General features: G+C 37.8%; 1 protein-coding gene, 1 non-coding gene and 1 pseudogene across 2 annotated transcripts; 2 read left to right on the top strand and 1 right to left on the bottom strand.

Moving 5' to 3' along the window:
* Window positions 1–342: 342 nt before the first annotated feature.
* Window positions 343–448, bottom strand: LOC112096494. The gene has a single exon (XR_002904397.1). It is a non-coding gene; the product is annotated as a small nucleolar RNA R71 (small nucleolar RNA).
* A 627-nt stretch (window positions 449–1,075) lies between these two features.
* LOC112096404 lies at window positions 1,076–2,236 on the top strand. The gene has a single exon (XM_024179826.1). It carries the CDS (start codon window positions 1,076–1,078, stop codon window positions 2,234–2,236), a length of 1,161 nt encoding a protein of 386 aa, XP_024035594.1.
* Window positions 2,237–7,406: 5,170 nt separating this feature from the next.
* The window catches only part of LOC112096403, a 66,666-nt pseudogene continuing 58,013 nt past the window's right edge, over window positions 7,407–16,059 (top strand).

Here is a 16,059-nt window from a genome sequence, read left to right as displayed (position 1 = left end):
TAACTCCTCAAGTTGTACACCCTGGCATCATCAGACCTGAAGTAGAAGCTGCAAATTTTGAGTTGAAGCCAGTGATGTTTCAAATGTTGCAAACAGTTGATCAAGTCAATGGATTGCCAAATAAAGATCCTCATCTCCATCTTAAATTGTTCTTGGAAGTAGGTGATGCCTTCAAGATTACTGGAGCAATACAAGATACCTTAAGGCTGAGACTCTTTCCTTATTCCTTAAGAGATCAAGCAAGAGCATGGTTAAATTTGTTACCATCTGATTCCATCACTACATAGAATGAATTGGCTGATAAATTCCTAATGAAATATTTCCCACGTACAAAAAATGCAAAGTTGCAGAATGAGATTACTTCCTTCCATCAACTTGAAGATGAGAGTTTGTACGAGGCTTGGGAAAGATTCAAAGAATTGCTCAGAAGGTGTCCTCATCCTGGTATTCTCTGTTGCATTCAATTAGAAATTTTTTACAATGGGTTGAATCCGAGTACAAGGTTAATGGTGGATGCTTCAGCAAACGGAGCCCTGTTATCCAAATCTTACACTGAAAAGCTTATCAAATTCTGGAGAGAATTGCCAATAATAATTATCAGTGGCCTTCAGCCAGGCAACGAGCAGCAAGAGGATCAGCACAAGTAACCTCATTGACTAACATGGTAAAGGCCATGACATCTGCTCCAGCAACAGTAAAGCAAGTTGCTGAACTTTCTTGTGTATATTGTGGTGAAGAACATGACTTTGATAATTGTCCTGGAAATCTAGTTTCAGTAAACTATGTGGGTAATTTCAATCAACAACCTCAGAACAACCCATATTCAAATACTTACAACCCTGGCTAGAAGCAACACCCAAATCTCTCATGGAGTAGTCAGAATCGAAATGCTCCAGCATTAAATGGACAAAATAGAAACACACAACCACCTGGTTTTCATTAGCAAAGTCAAGGGCAAAAGCATATCAGTCAGGATACAATCATTTCATTGGAAGCACTAATTAAGGAGTACATTGCAAAGAATGAAGCAATTGTGCAGAGTCAAGCTATATCCTTAAGAAACCTAGAAAACCAAATGGGACAACTAGCCACAACAATGAGCAGCAGAACTCAAGGAAGCCTACGTAACAACACAGAAGACCTTAGAAGAGAGAGCAAAGAACACTGTAAGGCAATTAATTTGAGATCTGGAAAGAATGTTGATACCCCAGTTGATGTGACAAAAAATGAGACAAAATTCAATTCAGCACAAAAACCACCTCAAAATGGAAGCATGTTACAACAAGCCCCCCATCAAGACACTGGTTACATGAGCCAAGCTACAGCAACTGCAGAGGAAAATCAACCAGAACATGCTGAAAAAGAAGTTGCAACACTAGTAGCCACAACCTGCACCTACCCAAACAAACAAGGTTCACTACCCCTTGAAGCCACCCAGCAATTTAGACATCCACCACCTTTCTCACAAAGGTTCCAGAAGCAAAAACAAGACAAGCAGTTCAGTAAATTCCTGGAAGTGCTGAAGCAATTACATATAAATATACCTTTTGTGGAAGTTTTGGAGCAAATGCCAAATTATGTGAAATTTCTAAAAGATATCTTGGCACGAAAAAGAAGGCTGGGAGAATTTGAAACTGTTGCTTTAACACAGGAAAGCAGTCATATGCTCCAAAGTAAGATTCCTGCAAAAGTGAAAGATCCAGAGAGTTTTACAATACCCTGCTCTATAGGAACTAGGTATGCTGGCAGAGCACTTTGTGACCTAGGAGCCAGTATTAATTTGATGCAATTATCTGTATTTAAGCAACTAGGAGTAAGGGAATGTAGACCAACAACAGTCACTCTGCAATTAGCTGACAGATCTCATGCATACCCTGAAGGTAAAATAGAGGATGTACTGGTGAAGGTTGACAAATTCATATTTCCAGTGGATTTCATTGTACTGGACTTTGAAGCTGATAAAGAGGTACCCATTATACTTGGAAGACCTTTTCTAGCAATTAGAAAGACTCTGATAGATGTGCAGAAAGGAGAGCTCACCATGAGAGTGAATGATCAGCAAGTCACATTTAATGTACTAGAGGCTATGAGGAACCCTGATGAAGTAGAAGACTGTAATTTCCTAAGTGTAGTGGATTTTATTGTAGCAGACATAATGGACAGATGCTACAGTAATGTATTTGACAAAGTCACTACCTTTGATGATGTAGAAGAGGAAGATGTTGCAGCAATTTAGACAGATTGGATGGAAGAAAAGCAATTTGATAGGCACAACAGGTTTATTGAACATCTGAATCTTTCAGACAGGGAAGTAAAAACAACTTTACCATCTATTGAATCACCTCCTAGTCTTGAATTAAAACTGTTACCTTCACATTTGAAGTATGCTTATCTTGGTCAAAACAACACACTCCCTGTAATCATTTCTTCTACTTTGGATGCAGGTCAAGAACAGAGTCTAGTAGATTTGCTTGGAAAATACAGAAGAGCAATTGGATGGACCATGGCAGATATAAAGGGGATAAGCCCATCAATATGCATGCATAAAATCCTGTTAGAAGATTGCTCCAGCAATTCGGTAGAACACGAGAGAAGGTTGAACCCTATTATGAAAGAAGTGGTGAAGAAGGAAATCATCAAATGATTGAATGCTGGAATCATATACCCAATATCAGATAGTTCATGGGTGAGCCCAGTTCAATGTGTTTTAAAGAAATGAGGGATAACAGTAATAGCTAATGAGAAGAATGAACTTATTCCTACAAGGACAGTGACTGGTTGGAGAGTATGTATGGATTACAGGAAGCTAAACAAAGCCACAAGGAAGGACCACTTTCCACTGCTATTCATAGATCAGATGTTGGACAGACTTGCTGGAAAACAATATTATTGTTTCTTAGATGGGTATTTAGGCTACAACCAGATTGCTATAGCTCTAGAGGATCAGGAGAAAACTACATTTACTTGTCCTTATGGAACATTTGCTTTCAGAAGAATGCCCTTTGGGTTATGCAATGCTCCAGCAACTTTTCAGAGATGCATGATGTCTATATTTTCTGATATGGTAGAGCAAATTTTAAAAGTTTTCATGGATGACTTAGTTTTTGGAGAAACATACAATGATGGTTTACACAACTTAGAAGAAGTTCTTAAAAGATGTGCGATGACCAACTTAATACTCAATTAGGAAAAGTGCCATTTCATGGTGCAAGAAGGAATAGTATTGGGTCACAAGATATCAAAGAATGACATTGAGGTAGACAAAGCCAAGATAGAGGTAATAGATAAATTGCCACCTCCAACTTTAGTAAAGGGTATTAGGAGCTTTTTGGGTCATGCTGGATTTTACAGAAGATTCATTAAGGATTTTTCCAAAGTAGCTAAACCATTATGCTCATTGTTGGAACATGACAAGCCCTTTCACTTTGACAAAGAGTGTCATTAAGCATTTAGAGAATTAAAGAAAGCTCTGATCATTGCTCCAGTAATTATATCTCCAGACTGGACTTCACCATTTGAGTTGATGTGTGATGCTAGTGATCATTCTGTGGGAGTAGTATTAGGGCAAAGAAAGGATAAGGTTTTTCACTCCATATACTATGCAAGCAAAACTCTTACTCAAACTCAAATCAACTACACCACTACAGAGAAAGAGTTGCTAGCCGTAGTATTTGGTTTTGACAAATTCAGAGCCTACTTGGTGGGCAATAGAGTGACTATATATACAAACCATGCAGCCATCAGATACTTAATTTCAAAAAAGGATGCCAAGCCAAGATTAATCAGATGGATCTTATTGCTACAAGAATTTGATCTGGAAATTAAAGATAGAAAGGGGACCGAGAATCAAGTAGCAGACCACCTGTCAGGGCTGGAAGTAGACACAAACACATTGACAAGGAAAGACATCACTGAAACTTTTCCTAATGAACAGCTGTTGGTGGTACAGCAAGCACAAATGCTGCAGCAGTCAGATTCTCCATGGTATGCAGACTTTGCTAACTATTTAGTAAGTGGGTTGCTACCGCCTGAGCTGAAATTTCAAGAGAAAAATAAATTTATTCAGGATGTTAGAAGTTATCAGTGGGATGACCCACGTTTATACAAGCTGTGCTCAGATCAAGTAATACGAAGATGTGCTGCAGAATGAGAGATTCCCCACATACTGGAGTCATGTCATGCTGCAGCATATGGAGGACATTTTGGTGGTCACAGAACAGCTGCTAAAGTACTGCAATCAGGTTATTACTGGCCCACTATTTTTAAAGATGCTTATGAATTTGTTAAATGTTATGACAGGTGTCAAAGGACAGGAAACATAACTAGGAGACATGAAATGCCATTGACTAACATTCTAGAAGTGGAAGTTTTTGATGTCTGGGGAATAGATTTTATGGGACCTTTCCCACCATCCTTTGGGAACTTATATATCCTTGTTACTGTGGATTATGTCTCCAAGTGGGTAGAAGCTGCAGCATTGCCTACCAATGATGCTAAAACAGTAGTGGCTTTTCTTCAGAAAAATATTTTTTTTCAGGTTTGGCACTCCTAGAGCAATTATTAGTGATGAGGGTACACATTTTTGTAACAAAGTCTTTGCTGCAGCAATGGTAAAATATGAAGTCAGACACAAGGTAGCAACAACATATCACCCACAGTCTAATGGTCAGGCTGAAGTGTCCAACAGAGAAATTAAAAAGATCTTAGAAAAAGTGGTGAACCCAACGAGGAAGGATTGGTCTTTACACTTATATGATTCACTATGGGCCTATAGAACATCATACAAAACTCCACTCAGCATGTCCCCTTACCGAATTGTTTATGGAAAGGCTTGTCATTTGCCACTAGAGCTAGAGTATAAAGCACATTGGGTACTGAAGAAATTAAATTGGGATATTCATGCTGCAGCAGAGCAAAGAAAGCTTCAACTTTGTGAGCTTGATGAATTACGGCTATTTTCATATGAAAATGCAAGAATCTATAAAGAGAGGACAAAACACTGGCACACAAGCATATTCAACACAGGCAATTCAACCCTGGTCAATTAGTGTTGCTCCACAACACAAGACTAAGATTATTTCCGGGAAAGCTCAAGTCACGATGGTCTGGCCCATTTAAGCTGTTAAAATTTTATCCTCATGGAGCTGTTGATCTTCAAGATGAACAAACAGGTCAAGAGGTCAAGGTTAATGGACACAGGGTTAAGCACTATATACATCCAGCGGCAGATTGTTCAAAGGAGGTGTTACTCCTTAAAGAACTCAGCTATTGAACAATGAAAGAAGGTTAGGCTGAAGGACCTTAAATCAAGCGCTCCATGGGAGGCAACCCATTATGGAGACAACCACTTCAAACCAACTTTGATCTCCTTTGGTTTTGTTGACAGCTCTCCCTCTTTACCATCTTATTTAATTTTGTTTTTCTATGCTAGCCATTTAATTTTATCCTTTCACATTATTGCATTCTTTACTTTGCTATCATTTGATCTATTTATTTTTAAATAATTTTAGAATTAATTTTAGTTTGTGGGAAGTATGTGTGACAATTAAATTTCATATTGACAAGTGAAAGTGTATGGTGGCAGAGTGCAGAGGTGAGCCACGTGTCAGAAGCTTTAGTGTGGAGTATGTATCCGTTGCAAGAGTAAGCGAATGGGTGCTGCAGCAACACATTTTACTGTTACAGTAAATTAAAAGATGGGGCCTCTCACTTACCGTTGGAGATAAAATCGTGACAGATGGATGCATGGATGTGGATAGAAATTGCAGAATAAAATCTCCGAAATTAATGCCTTAATTTCACTGGCCGATGTTTTTGGGATATTCACATTTAATTCAAAATATTTTCTTTCCTCAATTATCTCTAGTTACCGTATTTATCTTCAATGAAAGTCCACTATAAAAAGGAGTCACTGTGCTTAGTGCTACGACACTATTCCCTATCTCCTTCGCAAGTACAACTCTCCTAATTCTTATCCTCTTCTTCTCATTTTACTCTCAGGAACATTAGCTTCAATTTGTTACTGCTACAGCAATGCCGAGGTATAAGAAAACAGCCAGCCGCCTTAAAGATCCGTCAAGCTTCCAAAGTTACCACGCCGAAGAAAAATATGAAGAATTCATAGAGCCGCATAAGATTCTAGAAGAAAAAGGGTTTTAATTTCCAGAAAAACTCACTGGAATTGTGCAAACAATTCACAGTGCTGTAGCAAAGCGTGGATGGTTAGAGTTTTGCAACCACCCTCGAGATCTTGTGCTACCAATAGTCAAATAATTTTACGCCAATTTGGTAAGCCTTGATCAGCACAACATTTGGGTAAGAAACACACTTGTTCCATTAGACTCTCACGTTATAAATGCTTTTTATAATTTACCTGCTGAAATTAATTGTGAGTATGCCAAGTTGCTTGATAAATTGACCCCGAAAAAGTGGAACACCATTTTCACAACTCTTACAATCGAAGGAGCATCATGGGCTAACGAGGAAGGGCGTGTAGTTAATAAGATAGATTTGAAACCTATTGCTAAGGTATGGGTAAAATTTCTGAAATCTAGGCTTATGCCTACCACTCACAATACTACAGTTTCACAAGAGAGGTTGGTCTTGTTATATGTTATTGTTCGAGGGCTGCCCATAGATGTGGGTAGCATCATCGTAAAAGAAATTCAGGATTGTGCAGTTAAGACTCACCGAACTGCTGTCTTGCTATTCCCGTCACTCATCACCATCATTTGTGTAATTTCTGGTGTTCGTCTTAATGCTAGAGATGAACATGTCAAGAATGAAGGTGCCTTTACGGCACGTACCATTGAGAGAGTTGCTGGTGAGAGTGCTGGAACAACCACTGAACCAGCTGTTGTAACAGAAGTAAGACGAGCTATTAGCTTAGAACAGACGATCCAAGCACTCAACACCAGTATAACTCAATGTGTGGAAGCTCAGCAGAGGGAAAACGATCGGTTTCGGAGTTATCTACAACACCTAGACAACCAACTACACCAATTTGCTCTGTACATAAAACGTACTCACCGAAACTTCCCTGATTCCTTGCTCCAGCAGTATAATTTTGACACCAATACCATAGGTGCTCTAGCAGTAGCCAGTAAAGAAGCCACTGCCACAAATGAACCAGCAGAAGAAGCTGCAGTCGAACCACAAGCAGAGGCAGAATAAGAAGATCTGAACCATCTAATCCACCTGAAGAAGAAGGTGACAAGTCTGAAACAGATAGCTCACCCACAGAGGCAGAGGACAACTCGGAGAAAGAATGTGAAGAACCTTCCATCCCCACCCAGTCCAAAATCAGGAAAAAGCACATTATTCAAGAAGAAGAGGAGGAGGACCTTGAAGAGAAACCGTCTATTCCAGTCCTTGCAAGCAAGGGAAAGGACAAGGATAACGCAAAAATGGCAACACCTCCAGTCTTTGAAGATGAAATGGAGCAAGTTGATGCCGAGCTGGCTGCTGTAGCAGCTAGGGTTACGCCTACACCTACACAAGCCAAGCAACTACTTGCTATCATTACTGCTATCACGGCTGAAGGACAGGCAGCTGACGCATCAACTCCAATTCCTCTACAGCAAACTCCTAGCCAGCCTATTCGTACCAGTCCGCGACAATCCAGCAAGAGAAAAGGCAGTACGTCTAAAGGCACTGTTACAGTAACCCCAGCCACAACTCCTATCACCAGCCCCGTGAAGAAAAAGACAAAGACATTGCCAGCTACTTCCCCACAAGCTTCACCAAAGACAAGCTTCGCAGTGCATCCAAAAAGTGCTGATAGCAACCCGTCATGTACCGCAGTTCCCACCATAGGGGAGTTTTCTTTCTTTACTAGTTCCTTTCATTCTTAAAAAAATATATATGTTTGTCAAATTACGTGGTATTTTCTAAAGTCTTTCATATCCCTGTCAGCTCGTATGCCTTTGTTATGTCTGCTTGTGAGGACACAGAAACTCTCAAGTTTGGGGGGGTTGTGTTTCCAAATGCATTTTGTTTATGTTTGTGTTATGTGAAGCTCTGTTATCTAATATTTATGTATGGATTTAAAAACCTAATGAAGATAAATTGAGTGTTATTCAGTATTTATGAGAATACCAAGTAGAGATAATTATAGATGAAAGTGAAATTCTGTCCCGACACTTAAACTTTGGTTGAATTGTATGAGACTGCTAGAGTAGAGCCAAAAGAATAGAAAAGATCCTAAGTTTGGGGGGAGAAGCAAGTTTGATTGATTGTGATATCTATGAAATACACTCTGTTTTAATGACTCAAGTTGCTGAGTAACCAGATCTAAGTATGTACCTCATATGCAGAATTGTGTTCAAATGTAGCAAGAGTTATGAGCAATGCTGTAGCATATTTTTTTTAAAAAAAAGTCCTCTGTCTAAGGCATTGAGTAGGCAGGTCTGTTGCTGAGCCCCATGTTCAGCCTTGAGTAAAAAATACCTCTAAATAAGATTATATTACAGATATTACTGCATCAACTCTGATCTGGGCATGGTTTGAGTAATTGGGTGTCATCATTACAATTAATTGACATTCACATGAAAGATAAATATTACAGCGAGGAGGTTGAATATTCCCTAGTTTATCAATCTTCAAATCATCACAGTTTGAGTATGTGAAAGTTATGTTACCCATTTATGAATGAAGTATTCTCACTGCTGAAATTCATGTAGTCCCTTGGTGATGTTATAGCATCTCTGGAATTCAATCGAAGGAGCACACACACACTGTGGACAGAAAGAAGCTTAAGTCTAGAACTAATTTACTATGGTCATCTTGCATGATTGGGATTGTGATATGAAGGTGGAAGAATCCTTGCAAAGTTGATAAAAGAGCTAAAGTTGTGTGTATGATTGTTTGCGTGAAGTGTTAGTATGTGTCATTACTTGAGGGCAAGTAATGGTTTAAGTTTGGGGGTGTGATAACTCTAGGAAATGAGAGTTATTACATCATTTCTGAACTTGAATCAAGATCACTTAGAGAACAAATAAGGTGTTTTTATTACATTTTGAATAAACATTAATTTTAGTTGAGTTTTAATAAGTTTTGCTTGAATCAAAGTAATTTGTGCTAAAAACAGGTGCATAATCGTAGGTTTTCAGAAAGTCTAAATTCATGAGTGGATGTTGAGACATTAGAAGAGCAAGAGGAGGAAAGAAGATGGCCACAAAAGAAGTAAAGCACAATCGGGAATAATGCAGTATTGTTGCGGATGTTAGAGCAACCAGTGCTATAGCAATCTGGGAGCAATGCGGGAGAGAACTTAGGCGCGGGTCAGCCACAGAAGCGCAATATGCATGTTTCCTAATTTAACACATGCACGCTTATGGGCTTTCATTTACCCTAATTTGCAATATAAAAGGGAGGCGTGCACCACATAGAAGGGCGGCAAGAAATTGTCATCAGAATAATTATCAAGGAAAGAAGAAGAAGATCAGAATTGGATAGTACTGTTTCGGCAACATTGAAGAATCGTGCAGACTTATTTGGATTTGTCTTTCACCTTGCTCAACTTATATTTCTCTTCTTCCTTTAATTGTTTTGATGTATCCCGGGATTCATATATTTATGTTTATTTTTCTCATTCAGAATATGAACTAAATTTACTTGTAGTTACTTGTAGTAGAGTGACAAATAATCCAATGAGTTTTTGACTGTTCTTACATGTTGTTATAGCCTTGCTGTAGCATTTTACTCTAGTAGTTTTTATGAATATAACTGTTATTTTGGTTGACCACCCATTTAATAGCTTTAGTTAAGATAGAGCAGCAAAAGGGCATGTCTTTGCGGATATTATTAGAGTACTACTTGATCTTAAGTCGAGTTTCCTGGATTAAGTTATCTTGAATCCCATAAGGGCAATACTTGAAGTTAAGATTTGTGACACACTAGACATAGGTGTTCACCTTGTAGGGTGGAGAGATTAAAGGTTATAATGCCGTACCATAAATATATTAGCAACTGGTCATTGTTAATAGATTTAAAGGTATGAGACTTCCAATATGCGATAGCTGAGGATGCAGATTTATTTTGCCCAGTGCTGCAGCACTTATTGTAACAACTGGTACTAACTTGATAAACAACAGTCACCCCATAAGGAGAGTTTGATCATTCAACTACTATAATCTCAATTGAATCTTAGACACATTTAACCTATTTTATTTCATTACAATATTATTTTATTTAAATCTCTCACAATCATTAATTACGATAGGTATTACTTGACAATTGATTGTTTCGATCTTAAGTTGATTTGCACTATTGTTATTGCTTTAGTATTTTGAGTAACATCAATCCCTGTGGAGGCGATCTTGAATACTCATCACTTTATTACTTGTTGTGTATACTTGAACATTGGCATTGGTAGTAATTGCTTATAAAAAATAACCAACAAAGAGCAACTGATTACCTTCCTACGGGGGTTTAACGATGTATTGCTTGGATGCATAAAGTTATGCTAGGCATAGACACAGAGGTATCTTACCGTAGACTCAATGTTGACTTGCATCATAAGTCAATGAAACAGAAGAGAAAAGCCTTCAACCAAGAGAGGTATGAAGCAATCGAGGCAGAGATAGAAAGTCCCCATCCTTCTCAGCCATTAAAGTGAAAATCATCACTGATTTCTCAGTAGAATTCGCCAATGATTCAGGAGGAAAAGGAATCTAGAGGAGCTGAACGAGGAGGTAACCACCAAAACCTTATGAGTGTTGGGATGTCTATATATGTAGATCTTTGAATTCATATGGAAGTGAAGTTGGTTTGGTCATTGTAAGCCCTAGGGCAGTAAAGCTCTAGTATGCATTGCAGTTCTTCTTCAAAGCCTCTAATAATGAGGTTGATTATAGGACAATCATTACTGGTTAAGGATATACAAAGCTCTTAGGGTAAGAAGACTCATTATTGGGAGTAATTCTCAATCGGTGGTAAACCAAGTTGGCTTGAAATACCAGACCAAGTAGGAGAACATAAAAGCTTATCTGAAGAAGGCTAAGGAATTAATAATGGAGCTTAAAAAAGTGAAAGTAGAGTAAGTCCCAAGAGTCAAGAACAGTGAAGCTGACAACATAGCCAAAATGGCCTCATTAGGGACTACCCAATTACCAGAATAGGTGTTAGTGGAGTATATCCCTTCACTAAGCATTTCTCTCAATTGAAAAAAAAAAGAAGATAAACTCCAATGAGGTAAGCTCCATCGAATTGAAGGAATCTTAATTAATACCCATAATGAAGCTTTTGGAAAGAGCGGAACTCAGAACAACAATATATCAACACTATGTCTCTGAGTTATTCAACAAAAGGGTTTGCTCGTGAGCTTTTGAGAAAGGAGATCTAATGCTTAGGAGAATAACTTTGAACACTAAGGTAGCTTCAGAAGGAGTTCTTTGCGCCAACTAGGAAGATTATTATCGAATAGATAAGCCGGTTGGTTCAAGTACTTACATGCTACTGGACATGGATGGTACCACAGCCAAGCACCCAACAAATACAACTATGCTGAAGAAATATTATCAATAGACCACTCTGATCACTACTCTCTTTTACCTCTTATTTTTTATAAATTTATGTTTGCAATCTTATGTGCAGGCCTTGTGGACACCACATTGGTCCCCATAATGGTTAATTTTTCTTTTCAATTCTTAGAAATAGTTACAGCAAATCAAAAGGCTTATAAGTTTGCTTCCCTTAGGTTAACTCCTGCCATGTCATGTAATGACATGAAATCTCATTACCTAGAGAAAAGTTATTTATGAATGCATGTTTTTTTTTCATCTATAAATGTAGCTATCTCTTTATGATATGAATAAATGATTCATTGCTTTAAAGGTACATTTTCAAAACTGAATTACCCATATATACTTCACCCAAATTGATTACAGGCCATTCGACTAAAAGAAAAATGCAAGTGGCCATCATGATGGCTAGCTAAACGTGCATAAAGAAGTTAGCTTGCAAGCAGGCTAACCAAGAATACTACTGTGCCCACACCAGTGGTCAATTCAAATAATCGAAAAAACACTACCACGTCATGTACAAAGAAGCCTTAACCGTGAAATATAGAATTCAAATATTTGAGTTTCATCTAGTTGGCCATAACTTTTTGGTCAGATTAGATAACTCATCTTTTCCCAAAATTCTGGACTATAAGAACAAGACACTACTAGACAAACAGTTGCTCCATCTCAAAAATTGGTTTACCAGGTATGACTTCATAGTCCAGCATATAAAAGGAGACAAGAACCTGATCCCTGACCTTCTATCTAGACCTCCTAAATCAACTTCTAGTTCCTCATGCATTTTAGTCACCTCTCTATTAACCATTCCTGTCATAGTAACGGCACCATCCTTACCTTTTATAGCCCTTACCAAAAAATCTTTTCCATTCAATATAACCTTTCCTCACCACATCAAGTTCAAGACTTCGCAACTAAATTTGTTTTCTGATATTTCATGAACATCCATTAGCAAAAACCCTATAATTTCCTAAGTTTCAACCCAGACAAACTCTTCCTCACAAGCCTTACCATTGATCCATTTATTCATATCATAGAAGACGAACTTTGGTATCTCTGGTGTCTCACTGTCCTCTATGCCACAAAAATTGTCTTCCCAGTCCAATCTGTTCTTCGTCATCTCCTTGACCCTTCCCAAGCCTCCTCCCTCATTTGGACACTTTTTGAATGGTTTTCACCACTTTCTTAGTGGCATAAACAACTTCAGTGAATCTGTGATAAAAATAATCTTAACATTCTCCCAGAATCAGAAGGTGATTTGTTCACCATAGTTTTCATAGTCCATCGACCTTATTTCCAACATCCTGTGACAAAATTATTTTGGACTCAAGATCAAGCTTATGAATGGATAACTGTCCCACATCCATTTCCCATTTCTCATGATCCACAATTGGTTAATAATCTGAGATCCTTTCTTCTTGAACTTAACCATGTTCAACCTCCATCTCCTAACATTCAACATACCTCTCTTGGACCAAAACACAAAATTCTCCACATCCCAACCCATACCACAACCAACACTCCTCCAGCAATAGGTATTCTCATCAAAGAAGAAAAGTCTGACTACACTGATGTCCTATTTCAAGATTTCTAAGACCCTTGGGAAGATTTTACTTCTCTTCTCCAGACATTTGGTGAGTCCTCACAATCAAATCCTTCCCAAATAATGCCAACTCAACCACAAGGAAAAACACCGTCTCCTTCAGCACCCTCCAAAACTGACATTGACTATGAGAGCATGTATGCCAATCTCCATTGGTCAAAAGAGCCTTTTGCAGAAATTGATAGCGATGTTGACAATTTGTCGCCATCACACAACTTTTGATGCAGCCGCCCATGTGACTCCTGTGTGTCCCTTATCTTGTAAATATCAGCTTTGGATGCTTTGCTTTGTCTTATGTAAAAGTCTTAGTCGGTGTGCTTTACTTTCTAAAAGCATGTCCCCGTTTGTCGATTATAATTATTCAAGGGGTCCTGTCCTTGATGATTTTCTATATAAGGCACCTTATGTTTCAGTTGTAAGTAGAAGAGTTTTATGAAATAAAAATTTTCCTGTAAGATATTTTATCATGACCTTCTAAGTTTCTTCTAAGTTTTCTCTGTTAAGTTAGAAGAACTATAGACTTCCATAGCCGTTCATCTCTATCTATAACAAGTATGCTCTACACTCGCCTCTCTGAAGGATCTTGTGCATCAGAAAGTTCTCCTTAAGCCCAGTTCCAGACAGTTTAACGCAGTTCACTCTTTTCTCCCAGTGCCATGTTGGCATTCATGTCTGAGTGGTAAGTGTGCGACAGTCGTCCCTACTGGTCACCTAGCCGAATTTGTTTCTAAGTATATCGACTGGAAACCCAAGCATGCAAACTATTGGTCCAAAGGACAACTATGTTGTCATTGCTCTGGTATAACAACGCCACGTACTTGGTACACAGTTTGGTAAATTCCTAAGTCAGCCAGTACCCAATCCTAACGGAGTGCATGAAGTGAGTATAAGTTCACCCTAACAGCATGAAGAAGTCAAAGACATCATGATCTTAAGAAAAGGCAAAGTAGTGGACAACAAAGTAGAGATGCTGGTGAAAAAGACAAACTTCAGGCTCTAAGGCCTTATTACCAATGGAGAAAGAAGAAAGCAACCACGAGAATACATCCCTAAAGCTCCTTTTCCCCATAGGTTAGCTAAAGTAAAGAGGGGAAATTCCACAAGTGGGATTATGAAGATTTTTAAACAAGTATTAACATCCCTTTGCTTGATGCTATTAAATAAGTGCCTTCTTATGTCAAGTTTCTTTAAGACTTTTGCACTAAAAGAGAAACATTCATGTTCAAAACATTAGTTCTATACTCCAATATAAAATTCCTCAAAAATTGAGAATGCCTTGTTGGATTTAGGAGCAAGTGTAAATCTTTTACCTTACTTAGTGTTTGAGAAACTTGGATTATAAGAATTACACCTAACTCTAGTTGTGTTGTAGCACTTAGACCGATCCATGAAAATACCTCACGGTCTTATTTAGGTAGACAAGTTTCATTTTCCTATTGACTTTATTGTGATTGACACTCAACCAGTGCAAGATCCGAAGAAGCACATCCCTATTAATCGAGATAGACCTTTCTTGGCAACTATTGATGCACACATTCAATGCAGACTGGAAATATGTAGTTGTCCTTTGGAAACATGACTATAGAGTTAAATATCCTTAACATTGCTAAACAACATCAAAATAGTGATGATGGAATTGTTGATGTTGATTTAATTAAAAAATTAATTGATCATACTTTTCCTTCGAACCTAAATGATGATTCTTTACAAAAATATTTAACTCATTTTGGTATAGATTTTGATATTGATAGATCAATTGATGAGGTTAATGCCTTACTTGATTCATCACCATCCTTAGATACCAATAAATAGAAGGCAAGAATAGAGTAGCTGGCCCCATCAGGGAAAAAAGTTGGCCTATCATCAGAAGCACTATCGAAGCTCGAACTTAAACCATTGCTTGACACTTAGAAGTATGCATTCTTAGGAGATAAAAGTACTTTGCTAGTAATCATCTCATCCTCTCTTGATGAAAACCAAAAGAGTAAGTTGTCGAGTATTTTAAAAGAGCACAAAGAGCATTAAAATGGACCATCGCTGACATAAAAATTATAAACTTAATAGATTGCATGCATTATATTCATCTTGATGAAAATGGTAAACCTACTAGGAATGCAACGCTGACTAAATCCTAATATGAAAGAAGTTGTTAGAGCTAAAGTCCTTAAATTATTAGATACAAGCATCATTTACACTATTTCTGATAGTTTATGGATTAATCCGGTGCAAGTTGTCCCTAAAAAGTTAGGAGGCACAATAGTTACCAATGTTGACAATGAGTTAATAATTACTACAGTGGCTACAGGGTGGTGCGCATGCATTGATTGTAGGAAAGTGAATTCTGTCACATGAAAAGACCATTTTCCTTTATCGTTTATCGATCAAATGCTTGATAGATTAGCAGGTTAGAAATTGTATTGCCTTCTAGATGGATACTCAGGATATAATTTGATTCCCATAGAATTAAAAGACTAAGAGAGAAAACTACTTTCACTTTCCCTTTTGACACTTTTGCATATAGGAGAATGCAATTTAGATTATGCAATGCACCTGCCATATTTCAATGATGGATGTTAAGTAGTTTTTCTAATATTGTTGAATGTTTTATTGAAGTCTTTATGGTTGACTTTTTTATTTCTGGTGATTTATTTGATCAGTGTTTGCATCATCTAACACTAGTTCTACATAGATGTATAGAGAAGAATTTGGTCTTGAACAGGGAGAAGTGTTGTTTTATGGTAAAACAAGGTATAGTTCTCGGTCACATTATTTCGTACAAACATATTGAGGTTGACAAAGCCAAGGTGTATCTCATTTTCATCCTCCCTCCACTTAAAACGATCAAGGAAGTAAGATTTTTCCTTGGGCATGTTGTTCTTTTATCGACATTTTATTAAAGATTCTCTATCAAGATTTCTAGGCCCTTATGCAATT

Source organism: Citrus clementina, unplaced genomic scaffold, assembly GCF_000493195.1.
Source record: "Citrus clementina cultivar Clemenules unplaced genomic scaffold, Citrus_clementina_v1.0 scaffold_8, whole genome shotgun sequence".
NCBI classification, from domain to species: domain Eukaryota; kingdom Viridiplantae; phylum Streptophyta; class Magnoliopsida; order Sapindales; family Rutaceae; genus Citrus; species Citrus x clementina.
Note: the sequence above shows the minus strand (reverse complement) of the source record. Positions and strands in the feature narration are given on the sequence as shown.

Bases quoted from the DNA above. Each gene is read 5' to 3' on its own strand.
- LOC112096404 (XM_024179826.1), top strand. From the start codon at position 1,076: ATGGGACAACTAGCCACAACAATGAGCAGCAGAACTCAAGGAAGCCTA.